Source organism: Pelobates fuscus, chromosome 2 (genome assembly GCF_036172605.1).
Source record: "Pelobates fuscus isolate aPelFus1 chromosome 2, aPelFus1.pri, whole genome shotgun sequence".
NCBI classification, from domain to species: Eukaryota; Metazoa; Chordata; class Amphibia; order Anura; family Pelobatidae; genus Pelobates; species Pelobates fuscus.
This window is the reverse complement of record NC_086318.1, coordinates 433,827,308-433,843,912: the sequence shown is the minus strand read 5'-3', so window position 1 is coordinate 433,843,912 and position 16,605 is coordinate 433,827,308. Positions and strand designations below refer to the sequence as shown.

The 16,605-nt window shown below is 41.7% G+C and overlaps 1 protein-coding gene across 3 annotated transcripts in view; it reads left to right on the top strand.

Moving 5' to 3' along the window:
* The window catches only part of CLIP4 (CAP-Gly domain containing linker protein family member 4), a 56,195-nt gene that overhangs the window by 25,386 nt on the left and 14,204 nt on the right, over window positions 1–16,605 (top strand). For 2 of the 3 annotated variants that reach the window (XM_063444091.1, XM_063444092.1), the window contains exons 4-11: window positions 1,609–1,702; window positions 2,322–2,483; window positions 2,880–2,998; window positions 8,887–9,123; window positions 13,609–13,744; window positions 14,189–14,329; window positions 14,966–15,043; window positions 15,952–16,122. In XM_063444091.1, coding sequence (XP_063300161.1) covers window positions 1,609–1,702; window positions 2,322–2,483; window positions 2,880–2,998; window positions 8,887–9,123; window positions 13,609–13,744; window positions 14,189–14,329; window positions 14,966–15,043; window positions 15,952–16,122 — 1,138 coding nt within the window. The remainder of the gene's footprint in view (window positions 1–1,608; window positions 1,703–2,321; window positions 2,484–2,879; window positions 2,999–8,886; window positions 9,124–13,608; window positions 13,745–14,188; window positions 14,330–14,965; window positions 15,044–15,951; window positions 16,123–16,605) is intronic. The other variant, XM_063444093.1, reaches the window with a different exon arrangement.

Genomic DNA, 16,605 nt, shown 5'->3' with positions numbered 1-16,605 from the left:
GGATTTTTCTATTTTATACACTGTATTAACTTGAATCAAATGCACATTCAAATCTGGAAACCACATAGATTCGACGCTGCATTAGGTTTGAGTACAAACAACGCATTAGAAAAGACGGGCATGCAATGCAAATTCGCAGTTTGAAAATTCTACAAACATGCGCAATACAGCTTTACTGTACAAAGAACCTAAGTCTTGCATCCCTGTCGCAGTTTCGCCTTGGAGAATTTGCATCCTATGTCCGTCGGATCTGATGCACCGTTTGTACTCTAATCTAATGTGCATTCCACTGTGTCTAGCTCTGTCCTGGAACTGAGTGGCTTCATCTTGGCTGTCAGTCATTATTCTAAACTAATCCTTTTACACCTTGCACACAGCATAGAAAGGAAGAGAAATACTTTTACTTATTTTAAAGCAGCGCATATTATGAAATGTCGTGTGGGTTTTTGTTTTCTTTTAACCTAATTTTTTGTTTCTTTTGTTCCCTAAGCTTCATTTTTGAATATGCCCCATTCATTTCTGCAACACAATGCATTTATTAATCTTTCTTCCACTGCTTCCCACTGAAAAGTGTTCTGGCTCTCTTATTTATTTATTTATTTATTTATTAATGGTTCTCTTCTGCATTGGAAATTTCTGAGAAACCTGGAAGACTTTTTAACATAAAGAAACCGGTCCCATTTTAAATTACTTTTAGATCATTTTAATAAATACAAGTATAACAATAAGGCAATTAAACCGTTACTTTTCAGAATACTTTGATAACTATACCGCAAAGTTTATTTTTCTCCTCCTCCAATGCACTGTGTGCTCTGGCACTGCCTGGACTTAAAGGGACACTATAGTCACCCAGACAACTTCAGCTCAATGAAGTGGTCTGGGTGCCAGGTCCCCCAGGTTTTAACCCTTCAGATGCAAGCATAGCAGTTTCAGAGAACTGCTATGTTTACATTAGGGGTTAATCCAGACTCTGGTGGCTGTCTCCCTGACAGCCACTAGAGGCGCTTCTGCAATGCTGGATGCGAAAATCGCATTCATCATGCAGAACGTCCATAGGAAAGCATTGAGTAATGCTTTCCTATGGGCGTTTTTAATGCACATGCAGCTCTGGCCGCGCATGCGCATTCGGCTCCACTCGGGAGCTGACGTCGTCAGGGGGAGGAGAGGTCACCAGCGCCGAGGGAGCCCGGCGCTGAATAAAGGTAAGTGGCTGAAGGGGTTTTAACCCCTTCAGCCCAGCAGGTGGGGAGAACCTAAGGGTTATATAGTGTCAGGAAAATGAGTTTGTTTTCCTGACATCATAGTTGTCCTTTAACTTTTAGTGTGAGGTCAATCTTTAATATACATTTAAAAGAAAACTTTAAAAGCTCATTTATATTAAAAAAGATTTGTGCCAGTTAATGGTGAGTTTATTCACTGATGTAATTTCCAGAGAGTGACGGTTTCCCTCTAACGATCATCCTATTTTTGCCCCTATAGTAAAACTCTATGGTTTTCCCACCGACCGGTGCGAAAATAATAAATATTGCAATACGGCAATGTGAAGCCTGCTTTAGAGGGATTTAATTTTTTCCCTCTAAATGGTTTATAAAGGATATTCTATTTCAGATTCTAAAGAGAGGATGCAGTGTCAATGATCGTGATGGACTGACAGACATGACCCTCTTACATTACACCTGCAAGTCTGGAGCCCAAGGCATTGGTAAAGAAATCTGTTTATTTAATTTTATTGTCCATGTTTGCCTTTTACTGCACTGGCTTCAGTGAAATCTTCTGCTGTGTTAAAATCACACTTTGTAGGAGTAAATGTTGTAATCGCCGGAGCAGCTGAACTGAAAGCTTAGCTGATTCAGAGAAAATATATATTTCTCAAAACTCCCATATTCATGATACATAGGTATTGGGTAAATTCGTCAGCGAATTTTTTTTTTTTTTTTTCTGACTTTTTTGAATGTGTCCGATTTTTACACGAGATACAAGTTGTTCATTGCTGATAGTGCCAAGAATACACAATCCATTAGTCTCATATCTAAAATCAAACTGGATTGTGTGCCAAGTATGTCCGGCTTTGCCAACTTGTAAAATTTTATGTGACAAAGGAAGACCGATGTAATCCATGGTCCTCTGGTGGTTTGGGAATGTGGAGATGATGGTTCGAGTCCTGCATTGAGAGAAGTTGAGGTTGGAGTGGGGGTACTGGTTGCTGTTAATTACTTGGCAAGTAAATATGTGGACTGGGAAAGCAACAGAAATTTGCATGCTTTTTTATTTAATTTTTGTAAATTATTTGGGACTTTAAAACTTTTTTTTTTCTGCCACAGGGGATGCAGATACTGCTGCGAAGTTTGCTTCCCGCCTGATTGACCTTGGGGCAGACATCAGCTTGCGAAGCCGATGGACAAACATGAACGCTTTGCACTATGCTGCCTATTTTGATGTTCCTGAACTCGTACATGTTCTTCTAAAGGCCGCAAAGGCAAAAGGTAAAAAGCATTGCATCTTTAGAGTTTAGAAATTATACAGGTTTGACTGTCTGGTGTAACTCCCCCACCTGCTGTGTGATTGATATACAGACTAATAGGACCCCATCACCTTTGTCAGGGGTTCTTTACAATTAGAATACTTTGAAATGTTTTATTAGTAGTTTATTCCTCATTGTGGATATGCTTCAGATGAGATCACTGCTGTCTGCAGTTTTGTAAGGGAACCCTGCTTGTAAACAGATGCTGTGATTAGTGATGTCTTCAGTTATGACTCTGTACGTGAAAGTAATGTTTTTATGCTTTCAATGGAAGTAGATGAAAGCAGCGGTGCCTGTTAATGTGTGGTTTTTTCAATTCAGTGCCCCAATGCCCAGCTGTATCCTTTTGTTTTTTTAGAAGTGGATGCTACCTGCAGTGACTTTGAATTTGGCACAGCTTTACATATTGCGGCCTCCAACCTGTGCTTGGGAGCAGTGAAGAGTTTGCTGGAACATGGAGCCAATCCTGCCTTCAGGGTGAGAGACCACAGGGTTTCAGCAGATCTACGGAGAACCTTGTCCAACTTTCAGAATGTAGATATAACCATGTTCTCTGCACACAGTGCGTTGCTTCCCTGGGTGGCTGACTGATTGCTACACATTTGTTATAAATCAGATGCTATGGATAAATTGTAAGATGTTCCAGGATATTTGCAATGCTATGGAAAACGTTCTGCTTTAGGAACGCCTTGGGAGGTATTTGATATTGCCCATACTTTGCAATTGTTTTTTCGTTCATGACTGCCATTAAATAAAGTATGGAAAATGCATACAAACAGAGCTTCAGGAAATCTTCCCATATTGGAACATGCCTGGCGTGTCATTGGACTTGTGTAGCTGATGGCATTGTCTCTCTTTAAAAATTAAATGAATCCACGTAATTTTACCAAACACAATGGCTGTTCGTTAGTCTCTGGCTAATTCTAAATAGCACACGATGAATGTTTAAGATTCAGACCATGACTACTTATTTTGTGCTCTCCTGCCATAAATTACTTCATTCATTCAACTTCTTTAATGAAGTTACACAGCAATCTAATGGTTTTGGGTTAGTTAATACCTTTAAAATAAATAAATAAATAAATGGTGAAATAATAAAAACAATCAAGCCATACACATTACAGCTTCATTTATCGTGCACAGTCTGGCTCATTCATGCTTTTTCATCGATTAAGCACATTGCTGTTGCGTTTGATGTGAGCTCTACAGCTTTCAGTAAAATGCTGTCAGCTGAACTACAAACATTGAAACATAGAAACATAGAATGTGACGGCAGATAAGAACCATTCGGCCCATCTAGTCTGCCCAGTTTTCTAAATACTTTCATTGGTCCCTGGCCTTATCTTATAGTTAGGATTATGCCTATCCCACGCATGCTTAAACTCCTTTACTGTGTTACTGTGTTACTCCTTTACACCCAGGCTATGAGTCATCCCAGGCTGAACATAGAACTAAGCGGAGACTTTGTGTAGTACTGGCTCCTGGCCCGTAACCCATAATCCGTTAAATCACAGATTCCATCTTAAGCTCCCCTATGGTTGGGGTGGATTTGATTTAAATTAACTTGATTTATATCCACAGTGAGAGAGGTTCTCTTTGAAATTGTGCCTTTTCAATGTATTACATTTTTATTGAAAGTATTCTAACTGTTCTACAATATTTTGATAATTCAGCGGAACAGAAATGTTCAACATTTTACAAATGCATATATCGATACAGATCGCACGCCACATTTAGGATAGAACTGTTAGGGGGCTCAGGATATCAACCCATAAACTGTGATCTGCACTGTAGCGGACCATGGGTAACCCGGCTGGTTACCTCCGCTAATTCCTTCCCTCGGCCACCCTGGAACCACTTACAGTATAAAGACACCCATCCCCCCCACCCCCAGTAACTGGATGAGACACCGCTCTGGGAGTACAACTCAACTTTATTGTGCCACATAAGGCTTTTAGGCATAACCCCCCTGCAAGGGGTCTTCAACACAAACAAACAGTGATTTCCATCCCAGGATCCTCTGTACCTGGGAGCCAAGGCAAGGGAATAGGAATCTAGTCTCTTTGTCTCCCGGGTATAAAAAGCCCGCCACACATGCAAGAGGTCTTTTCACACCAAACGACAGGGATCTTCATCCCAGGACCCTCTGTGCCTGGGAGCCAAGGCATGTAAAAAAGGGACATAGTCCTCCACAACAGCCTGTGCCCTGAAAGTGTCCCCACCAACCACAGGGAACCCCACTCAAGTACATTTCCCAGACCAGTCTCCGTTCGTGAGGTTCCTGTGCGAACACCAACATTCGAAGGGAATCGTCTCTTTTTGGGATATGAATGCTCCCCTTGGTTGGCGTTCGTCTATACGAAATGGTGGCCACCCAGGGGGGCACTCATTAATTACTTCCCTTGCGGTATCGCACTTATGCTATTGGTGTGAACATTCTAATGGGGCCCTGAGGTGGTCCCCGTTCGGGAGACGAATGGGCTCTGTTCGTATGACTGCTCCTGAACTGGGAAACCGAGCACAATACATGAAATACGAGGGGAAACACGCAATACAAGTGGAAAACACTTTAATAAGTGGTGGTTCTGCCACATGCACATATGTAGATTAATCTTTTTACAATCCATCGTTGTGTAGTTACATCACCCTATGCCACTGAGACCAGTCCCTTCTCAAATTTGGACATAAATCCTGAAATTTGGTGCGCCATTTGTTTGTACAGCTTATCTGCCAATCTAAGTAGAACACCTGCCATCCGAGGAGGATCCTAAATCCTCCATTCATTAGTTGTAGTGATTCTGGATGCTACCAGGACACGTATGACTTTTTTGTTCTTTGTGATAGAGTAAGTGCTTCAGGCAGCATGTATAAAAACATAATTCGCCGTTAAGGTGAACACCTCATAGCAGTCTATAAATCACACTTTTTCAATGTAAAGCCTGGGTGAAGCACATCTGCTTCTGTTGGTAACTTATTGGTTGAAGTAGTCAGCTCTGATTGAACTGACATAAGCCACACATATAACCACTTCAAATCACTGAAGTGGTGATGGTGCTTGGAGTAACCCTTTAAGGAGAGGTGTTCAGTGTGTGTGTATATAGATTTACAGAATGAAAATGGGATTAAGGTCTTTCTGAGATTTTTTAAAACATTGTCGCTGTCAAGAAGTGCATGTATGTCTGCAGACACAAGTTCAATTAACTTGAATCAATGGAATTTCTTTACAAAAAATGTAACTATTGTATTATGTAGAGCCTTGTGCTACAAAACGAATCACAATTTCATGCATTAGATTATTTTCATTTTTTTCCCCTTCCTCCAAAAGCATTGTATTCGATATAAAAAAAAATCTAATTTTTAAATCAAACAAACCCCCCCCAATTTTTTTAAGTTGATTTTTATCCTTCCTAGTTAAAACGCTCCACCTGTCAGCTGAGAACAACTCCCATGAATCTCTGCCTGTCAATTGCTGTGTGTGTTTTGCTGTTTAAAGGTTAATGTGAGTTCTAGTCGGCTGACTGCTTCCGGTCTGGTATTGGGTATAAACCTTAGATTGCTAGGGGTAGTCGAGCTTTGTTAAATTGCTGTGAATTACTGGATTTCATACAAGGGCAGTAAGTTTATCCATTAACCACATTATTCCCACCTGCAGAGATGATTTTTTTTTTCAATTCTTTATTTTTATTGTGCACAGGTGTACAAATTCTCCTGCCTCGTCACAACAACGAGAGCAAGAACATGCGATTATTACAATGAAACAGGTTACACAAAGCATGAGTCCTCATGAATTAATACTTTGCTTCATTTTGTTGCGTCGGCACATTTTTTAAATTATAGGAAAATACAAGAAGTATCCGTACACATCTGAAGTGATATAATTAGTGCCCTATTGTCATAAATATGACCTGTGTGTTCGGGCGTGTATGTGTGACAGCGTTTATGTATCGCTCAGGTGTGTAAGGTGACAAGTTTTCTGTGATATGGTACACGCTTATAAACAGGGAGTATGAGAAAGGTAGAGGGACTCGAGAGTGCCTGGCAGCAGGCTAATCAATATGTGAGTAGCAGGTGAGTAGCAGGTGACGTGGCCCCGTGTGGACAGCGCAACATAGAACATTTGATGGACATACAATTGTTATACTTGGACGAAAAAGACAAGAGATAATATACATTTAAACGTTGAAGGTTACTTAAGTGGTAAGCCAGTCTCAGTTGTGGAGGTTGTGGTAGGATCTGGGCAGCGTCCTTAGAGGCAATGTGTAAGGGCCTCTACCTTCTCCTGGGGTGCTGGTGCCCTGTCAGCCTATGCCTCGTTTATAAGAGGGCTCTGTATATGCTTGATTGTCCCGCAGGGGTCGAGCAAGGTGGGGCATTGTGGGTGCCGTCGTTTTCCTCTGCCACCCGTCTTTACACAGATCTGTGCTGATTTTGCTGGCATGCGGTGTTGTCGACCAGGTTGATGGGGCGCTCTTTGGCAGTGGCTGTGCTCGATGCTGTGCGGTAGGCCCGCTTGCTGGTTGTAGCGTTGTGGTTCTCTGCCATGCATGGGGTCTGGTGAGGACCCTTGGGCCCTTTCGGGCTGGCCTCACTGTATGGCTTTGTTGTGGTGGTTTGCGTGCGCGCGGGTGAGGCCTCCGTCTGCGGCGCCATCTTTGGGATTGTGCCAGTTGGTTGCCAAAGTGGCTGTAGCAGGGGTCTTTGATTGTTCTGCCAGGCGAGTTCGCCGGGTCTTCGGTCTGTTGCTGTCTGCTCTCCAGGCTCGCCCAGAAGGTGTCGATCATGGCTTCAAGTCGTGCCCAGGTGAGGTGCCATATGGTGTCGCTGTGTTCACACGTGGCGTCCGCCATTGTATGTTTCCCTGCTTTTGCGGGCGACCTGCTGGGTTTCGTATTCTGTGCTTGGATGAGCCTTGGTGCCAGGGGTGGTTGGACCGGGATCACCCCCGCCGGTCCTGAGGGGGGGGAGCGGGTATGCAATAGCTCGGTACCCCCAGCTTTTGGGCGAGGAGAGCGGCCGTCTCTCCTCAGCTCCGTCTGCCGCAGGCCGCAGCCTGCCTTCGTCGGTTCAAGATCGCGGGAGGAACTCGGGTCTGGTATCATCGTGTTCGCCAGGGTGCCCCCAGCATGGGTAGCACCTCCCGGCATAATTTCAGGCTTGGTAGCGGTGAGTGTTCTCCTTATAGGTAGCATGTATAGCGGGAGCTCCTCCGCCATGCGACCGATCGGCTTGCAGGTCAGGCCCCGCCCCCCTGCAGAGATGATTTAACCCACCGCAGTCTGCTTTGATATTCTGCATGCATATAGTTCACTCCTTTGCGTATCAGAATATATGCATTTCTTAAAATGTGTGTGTTTATTTACTCCAGCTGGTAACCTTTATTTTAATACCGGTGAGAATACATGATTAGATGTATAAGCTTCACCTATTGAGGCTTGTGTGGGTACCGGAACAGGAAACCTCATCAACAGGAAATCTACATTCAGCTGCCTTCCATGTACATTTATTATGCTAGCAATGCAGACGTGGCCTTGTTATCTTAACCCGATGATAATGACAGTGGGCTAAAGTTAGCAAGTTTTAAAACTGGTATAATCACCAATGTAATGCACTTGCTGGGTACCATGGTGATTGCTGTACTTTTACTACTTTGCACCATTTTCTGTTAATGACACTTTGATAAATCTGCCACAGTGTGTCTGGATTGCACCCCCCCTGCCCCCCTTGGCAGGAAATATTAAGTGCTCCTTTATACTAAAATGGCTCAACTATTAACCCTGTGAGTACCATGGCTGCAGACATAACCCAATTCTCACATGTGCTGTATGTGAATGGATCCTTTTCTTGTTTGATTGCAGAGTAGTTTTGTGTAAGTAGTTTGTGTAGATGACTCAAATGTTGTTCATGTAATCAGCTTGGTAACCAATTCTTCATTTGGAAGATTAGCACAGCGTCCTATTTCTTTAATATACGAAACATGGACATAAAGTTAGACTCTCTCCAGTATCAATGCAAAGCTTAAATTATCAGGTCCTACTCTACAGGACAGGCCTTAAAAATTACACTCCACTGCAAAACTGGGGGGTCCACGGCACATTCGCCAAGGGGGAACTTCTACATGCCATTGGCTAGTGGTGAATAGAGATTTTGAGCCCTGATAAATTGGGACTATTACTTTGTGGAAAGCAAAAGCACTTCTGTAAACATTGTAAATCATTACTTGCAGCCTGACTGTTCCTACAAATGGGAACCCGTAATTGAGCCCTGATCCGTCTGTTAAAAACGATTTGGTAATTTCTCTTTCACACGATGCCTCCCAGCTTGGCTGTTCCTGATGTAGTCCTCTAACCCTTGTTTGTTCCCTGCAGGATGACAGAGGACGTATCCCGGCTGATGTTGTTCCTGATCCGGTTGACATGCCATTGGAGATGGCTGATGCAGCTGCTGTTGCGAAGGAAATGAAACAGATCCTATTGGATGCCATGCCGCTGTCATGTGAATTCACCAGCTCTCCCCTTCGTAACTATGACAATGTGTCTGGCGGTGCCATGCTCCTGTTGGCTGGTCTGAAGCTGGGGGACCGGGTATTGATAGCTGGGCAGAAGGTATTGTAAGCCGTGATGTTTTATATACATAAATATATGTATGTGTGTTTATGGAAATTTAGTTCTAGGAGCTAACAGCAGGCAGAAAGATTGCAACTCTTGGACCAGAATCAGCGCCATGCTGATGAGACCCGGAGGGTTCTAACTGTACAGCTGTTGTGTTACAGGTCTTTCTGACCAAATATGTGAGAAGCAGCACTGGCAGACTCTTCAAGTCCAGTCCAAGCCGTTCATAGTGTAACTGGACTAATAGTGGAGACCTATATCGGTGCAGTCATTCTCAAACCATTTAACAAATTACTCCTTCCTCTTTCAGTTTATGTCCGTGCTGCTTTGATGATCGCTGCACTAGACCGTCACTGCATTGGCTTTGGGCAGCTAGTTTGTCGTTTAAGAGATGGTTTTTATACCATATATTGATACTCCTGTATTTTACTCAATAAAGCCGTTCGGGTTTTCCACTTCAGTTTATTTTTTTGACGGGTACAGAGTGCAGCGGTAATCCAGTGTGTGGCTAATGATTTGGATTCGAAATGTTTCGCTTCTACTTTCTTAGTTAATAAAGTACCTCTGCCTGTATTAATTTGGAAAGAAAACCCAAACTAGACTGCAGGTCTAAGAAATGTATTTTACCCAAGGACTGGATGACCGCTCATTCGGTTTCCGAACAAACCTCTATTACAGCAGCATTATTACTTCTCTCTATATAAATAGATGTGTCAAGGCATAAATAAAATGTGTCCTAACATTTGATCTGTTTTATTTTAGGTCTATATTCTCAGCCAAATTTAGGCAATTAGAGCTGTGAATGTTATTAGCGGTAACATGCTCATTGTCAGCGGTTAAATGTCGCAGCGGTAACTGGCTGCAAGCTCGTTATATAAATCAGGCTCTTCTGCCTTCATAGTCATGAAATCTTGTAAGATCTGTCTTGACAAAGGTGGAATGTGTCGTGTCCAGAAAACGGGAGTGTAATTAGCAGCATGTCCTGGTAGTGTGGCCATTAGCTCACCCAGCCCGTATGGCCAGTCATTGTAAGGGCTGGATTTGGCAAGGAAGCCGCAGAGTTATGTCTGTACAAACAAACAATGATTGCCGTTTGCATGTAATTACAGCTCTAACAGTTACCCAGAACATTTGGTTAAATAATTTTTTCCGCCGAGCAAGGGCCAGTAATCCTCAGCAAAGTTCTTTATTTCCTAAAATCTGCTGCAGTAAAAATATAATGGAAAGCGCAGCATGTACAAGTCAGGTCTTCTAAATGCACGTTTCTTTTTAATGTCCTGGAATAAAAAGATTGTCGTTCCAGGAAGTTGTGTGCCCACGGCTGGTTATCAGTCTGTATAAATTACATGGAGGAGGGAGGGGGCGGGGAAAGCGTGTTTTCATTTTAAAGGTACATCTTTTTTTTTTAAAAAAAGCTCTGTCTGCTGACTGTTTCCATTAACGTGAATATTATTCCTTTTGTGTGGTAGCAGGAAACTCTCTATAGAATAATCTCACACAGCAGACGTAAATCCTCTACTACCGTTTGTTAAAACGATATGTTATAATATAGTTTGATCAACTCTGCCTTATATGTAACAATGTCCCACATGACTTATCTATGTGTTCTCTGTCAGTATACTGACTCCGTGTTTATATCATGTACCTCAAAATTAAAGGGGCAGTCTACACACTCTAACCACTAAGGTGTGTGAGAACCAATGCACATTATCAATGACTATTTTGCCTGCCAGTTCCACAGCTTTCTCAACCAATCATTGCTGCCCAGGTTAGACTGAATTGTTAAGTGGAAATGAAGTGGTTATGGTACCAGGAGGTCTCCGGCTTATTATTGGTAATATCCTTATTGGCGTTTATATAATCTATAAATGGCCAACAAATTCCATTGCGCTTCCCAATATATAATGTATAAATCCCTTAACTCAATGGGTTAAACTGTTAATGAACCCCACAGCCTTGAATTTGGAGCCCGATCACTCTGCCCAGCTATTTCCGCTGCAGTCCTACCCTAAATTCGGGAAGCCTCGGAATGGACGCTGCGGATAGGATGAGAGAATCTGCTGATAGAATGAGAGAATACATTGCTCCCAGTTCATAAACCGCTTCAGATATGTGTGCATTGTTCTTGCGTTTTGTGAATAGAGAGCCAATAATAGGCTGAGAGAATTTGCGGAAGACCTCAACCTATCAGCAGCTCCCTTCCTGATTTAAAGGGACTCTCCAGTGCCAGGAAAACAATCCGTTGTCCTGGCACTGCAGGTCCCCTCTCCCTCCCACCACCCATCCCCGGTTGCTGAAGGAGTGAAAACCCCTTCAGTGACTTACCTGAGACCCCCGCTGATGTCCCTTGGTGGTGGTTTCGGGTTGCCGGCGCTCCTCCCCTTCCTTACGTCAGCCGGCGGGGGAGACTGCATGCGCATTTGAGCTCTCCATAGGAAAGCCTTGAGGACACAGCGTGAGGATGTCCAGCGACGCTCTAGCACAGAAAACCTGTGCTATGAAGCAGAAAGTGCCCTCTAGTGGCTGTCTAGGAGGAGTTAACCCTGCAAGGTAATTATTGCAGTTTATGAAAACTGCAATATTTGCAGTTGCAGGGTTAAGGGTAGTGGGAGTTGGCACCCACACCACTCCAATGGGCAGAAGTGGCCTGGGTGCCTGGAGTGTCCCTTTAAGCCTCAGACTGCAGTGGTAATAGATGGGAAGAGTGATTGAATGCCGGATTGAAGACTTTATGGTCAAACCATTCATTGTAATTGAGGAAAGCTGCTTTATATTGTGTGGCCCTCCTTGCATAACCTCTCCATTCCGAGTTATCAATGTGGCAGAGGTGGGGCGGGTCCTCCGTGCCAAGAATATGGTTTATATTAAACTGTTCTGAAATATTTGTTAATCTGGGGAACGTTGTCTCAGGATTCTAGGCAACATGACCATACAGTTAGCCATAGTGATTAAGGTGTTTAATGTATAACTGGGGTGAAGAAAATGTAAAAATCTGTTCGTTCCTTTGTTTTTTTTTTTTTCCAACCAGAGATAATTGAGTAGAGTGGATTTGACTTCTAAACTGAGATTTAAAAAAAACAAAACATCTTGATCAAAAATGATCTCAAACCCTGATAGCAGCTTTTAACATTTCTATAGATATGTAAAGTATGCGAATATTTAAATCATTCTGCTTTCTGTTGTAAAAGGAGTATGTACGCTGCCTGCCATTCCTCTGCTCTGGAACACAGCGCCAACTCCCTGACTCACAGGGTTTATTCACTAAACGGAGAACTGCAGTAAACTGAAAGTCGTTTACAGTTACTAAATAGCAGAGTTCATTCTACAAAGTCGTTTAGTTCCTTACTTCTAAATTTCCCCGGCTGCCTTCGGTTATTTCGAGTTTTTATTCCCAGCAGTGATTTGCTGCCGTCTTTCCCCCCGTAATGATATGATATGAAACGTGCTGGGGAGCGAGAGGCACATCTGGTAATGCACCAAACACCATATTGTATTGAATCAAAAACCAAATTGCAAGAATAGAGGATCTGGAAAAAAAAAATCAGCCTCATTTCCTTTTCCTCGTGTATTTTTTTTTTTTTAATATATATATAAATCATTAGAGGCTAAAAACATGCCATAACACTATCCACAAACTATGTGCTTTGGCAAAATTTATTTCTGCTTAGTAATGCCAAGGAAGTTGATTTGACTTTGCTGAATAATTTGTGTGTGTGCGTGTCTGTGTCTGTGTCTGTGTCTGTGTCTGTGTCTGTGTGTTGCTGTTGCCAAATCATTGTAGAAAAAAATTAAAATCAAGTAAAATCAATGTTTTTTTACATTAAGAACATGGGGTTATTATTATTATTATTATTATTATAGAATTTGTAACAATAAATAAAAAGTATTAAAAATAATCTATCTATTGCCAAATTAACCCTTTCTTTAAATGACAAATATAAAAAAATATATGAAAAATCCATCCCTTGTATTCTGAATATATGGGATAATGATCCTTTACGTAGCAGTCACCTGGATCGAATGCTAAATATTCATTTCCTAAGCCACCGATGAGCATCAAAGGAATGTGCTTTCTGCATGACTGAGTTTTTTTAAAAAAATCTGAAGATCTTTAATGTAACACGAGAGGGAGCCAGTGAGCTTATATTCGAAGATCGATGGCTATAGCTATACCTGTAGATATGTGTTTGAATAATCCACAAGAATGATCACTCTTGAGGTTTTTGAATAGAAAAGAATACAATTTATGTCAAATTGCCTAAAGATCTGATTTTCTTTTATCTGATCTTTATGTAATTTGTTTTAAAATAAATGTATTTTCTTTTGGCAAAGGCCTTAAATTGCACCATATTTTTGTATAAAGCGACTGTTCGCACCAAGGCTGTAAGCAAGGCGTGTGTGCGTATCTCATCCTCCAGGTAGTATATGTGTGTATTACTGTTGGTTTCGTGCAGGTCTCATGCATGTACCTATTTTCAGGTGGGCACTCTGAGATTTTGTGGACCGACACAGTTTGCGTCAGGCCAGTGGGCTGGCATAGAGATGGACGAAGCTGAGGGGAAAAACGATGGCAGTGTTGGTGGAATACAGTACTTTAAATGCCCACCTAAACATGGTACGGACTACTGGGGCTCCATCTATTACAGTTTAGGATTTTATTAGGAAGCTTGTTTGTAGAAGCTAATGGTTATTGGCACCTTAATTCCACAAAAACAGATTTAGTTGTTGTTTTGGTTTTTTTTCCTCCCATTTCATTTTTTTTTTTGTAATGTCTTCTCTTCTTTGTATGGTATTCTCTGCCAGAGAAAACCTTACCTGTTTTCAAAGACGCCACACGATTTGGCACGATTTACCTGAAAATCTTGATAAAATCGCATAGATCCAGCTGGGCTAAACCTGCAGGTATCTCCTCCTGTCAGTGATTATGGTGGGGTTGGTTTGCGCTCCCTCACATACTCTGTATATTTCCCTATATTACATGGAAAAGGCCGACTTTGCAGACATTTCACCCCTCTCTGTCAGCTTAGTAACTTTTCTAAATGATTTCCTTTTGGTTTAGGTATTTTTGCACCAGTCTCCAAAATAAGCAAAGCGCTTGAATCCATGAAGACCTTTATCAAGAGTTCTTCAAACCGGCCGGCCGTATCTCTCAAAACACAGAAGATTGACCTGAGCCGCGTAACTTCAAAAATTAATACCGGTAAGCTGCTTAGAGTTCACATGCTCTTTCACATTTTAAAATCTTTGTCTGTGTTGCCAGAAAAAATGAAGTATGCCAACACTTCATGATGAGTCATGTTGTAAAACCAGAACATCTCTTGATGTAAGATGGAAAGGCCCGGAGCAGAACAGGCCCCAGGTACCAACTTTAGAATGTTCCCCAGTGCTTAATTCTGCAACATTGTATAATCCATACCGGACAGGACAGGACAGGACAAAGAAAACCTAACCTTACGTTTTCTCGCCCAAAATAAATCAAATGTACTCTATAGTATATGAAGAGTAAGATTCATTCATACTTTAGTGCCCACCAACTTCTGAAAACGAAGGCCTAAAAGAAACGTGTTGCCAATACTTTAATTACCCCGTTAATGAAATTGTATCTTCAGACCATTTGGTATTCTGTACCCAACACTCTCTCTGTAAAAGTGCCTTCCATTTTGCAATTTATAATTTTTTTCAATGTATTTGTTAAGTTTTGGCTATTCGTTATTTGGTTGTTGATGGGTTTTAAAGGAGAGGGATACGGGGTGGAAAAAGCAGGTGCAGAACGCACATCAAGTTAATATTTATCTTATTTTCTATTGATATTTATCTTAATTTCCTCCATTTACAGGATTGGTTTTATCCAAGAGGAATGGAGCAAGTGAGTCTTTCTCGGGCGCTGATGAAGCTGCAAAACCAGCAAAGAAAGGTAATGCTTGGGGAAGCAAGTCCCAGGAAGGTGCTTTTTATTTATTATTAAGGCGCTCAGCTGGGAAAGTTTACCAGTATATTTCCATGAAGTTTTTAACAGTAGTGATGTATAGGAATGCTTTATGGCTGCTGCAATCAGGGGCAAGTGCTCGTAACAGCTGCTGTGCCACCAAGTTGTAGTGCGTTGGGAGAGCATTTTGGGCCTATACCAGGGCGAATTATGGAACCGAGAAATGTTTATGGAACCAATCATCATGCAAACTCAGAGGCAGACACCTGCCACAGTGCAATATAATTGAATAAAGAAAGTAATCCAGGCACTCCAACGAATTCCAAAGTAGAGGTAATTTTTATTGGAACAAGAAACCAAAAAGCAACGTTTCGAATCGTTGCTTTTTGGTTTCTTGTTCCGATAAAAATTGCCTCTACTTTGGAATTCACTGGAGTGCCTGGATTACTTTCTTTATTCAATTCTATATTTGGTCCTTTTTTGGTACTGGGACTTCTCCATTGGAGCACCCTGAATTCAATGCAATATAATGACACTTTATTAAATAATAAATAAACAAATATGTTTATGGTTTTGTGACATTAAAATGAACACAAGGCACTTTATTCACTAAACCTTGAATTTTAGTTTGGATTTTAGGTCTAAAATGTACTATTCTTAATTCTTCACAACAGAAGCTTTATTGAATATTCCCTGTCAATGTATTAATAAATGACTTTTTAGCTAGGATTGCATTTAATGTATACATACATTCCTTAGCACAATGTATAGGTAACATTTTACGGTTGTGTGTGACCGGTCCACGTATTATTCAATGTATTCCTGAAATGTGTGTACGTCCGTGTTTGTCGCTTTCTATGTTCTCGGCTGGAGCCGTGTCCCACTCCCTGTTTCAGCTTTCTACATGGGATCCAGCAGTTTCTCCTCGTCTTCCTCCTCCAACTCCTCTTATTCACTAGAAACTAAGCCGCCACTTCCCAGCAGGCATCCTCGCCGTCGGGACGCCGCTAAGTGTAACATAAACACGTCGATTAGGTCCAAGTCCTCTTCAGTGAAATCTGTTAATGGTAGGGGTCAGAATGCCACTTTTACCTCCATCGAATGGTCACCCCCTGTTGCAGGGTTTGTCTTGTGGTCACTTTTTAGTGAAAGTTCTGGTGTCTTGTGTTTTCTTGTTATAACATTGTAATAAGTGGAAAAGCACACTAAACCAGTGTCAAACCTACATGTGGTCAGCCGTGTGACATTCACCTGGGATTATTTCATGTGAGTTAGGAGATTATTCAATCAGAAGGGCAGCACTCGCCTGAACATGCATACTGGTACCTATTGATACTGCATAGAGAATTCAGAACACTCGCTCAACTTGACACAAAGCTCACAAAATTTAATGGTTTTTGAAAACACCCGACTTATTAAAAAAATAATGGGAATTTAGTTCTACCTGGCATAAGCCTGCCACAAAGCCGATGTACCCCATTTTTGGCAGGTCCTGTTCTAGCAATCTAATGCCTGCTAAATGAATCCACTTGGGATTTATTTTTATAATA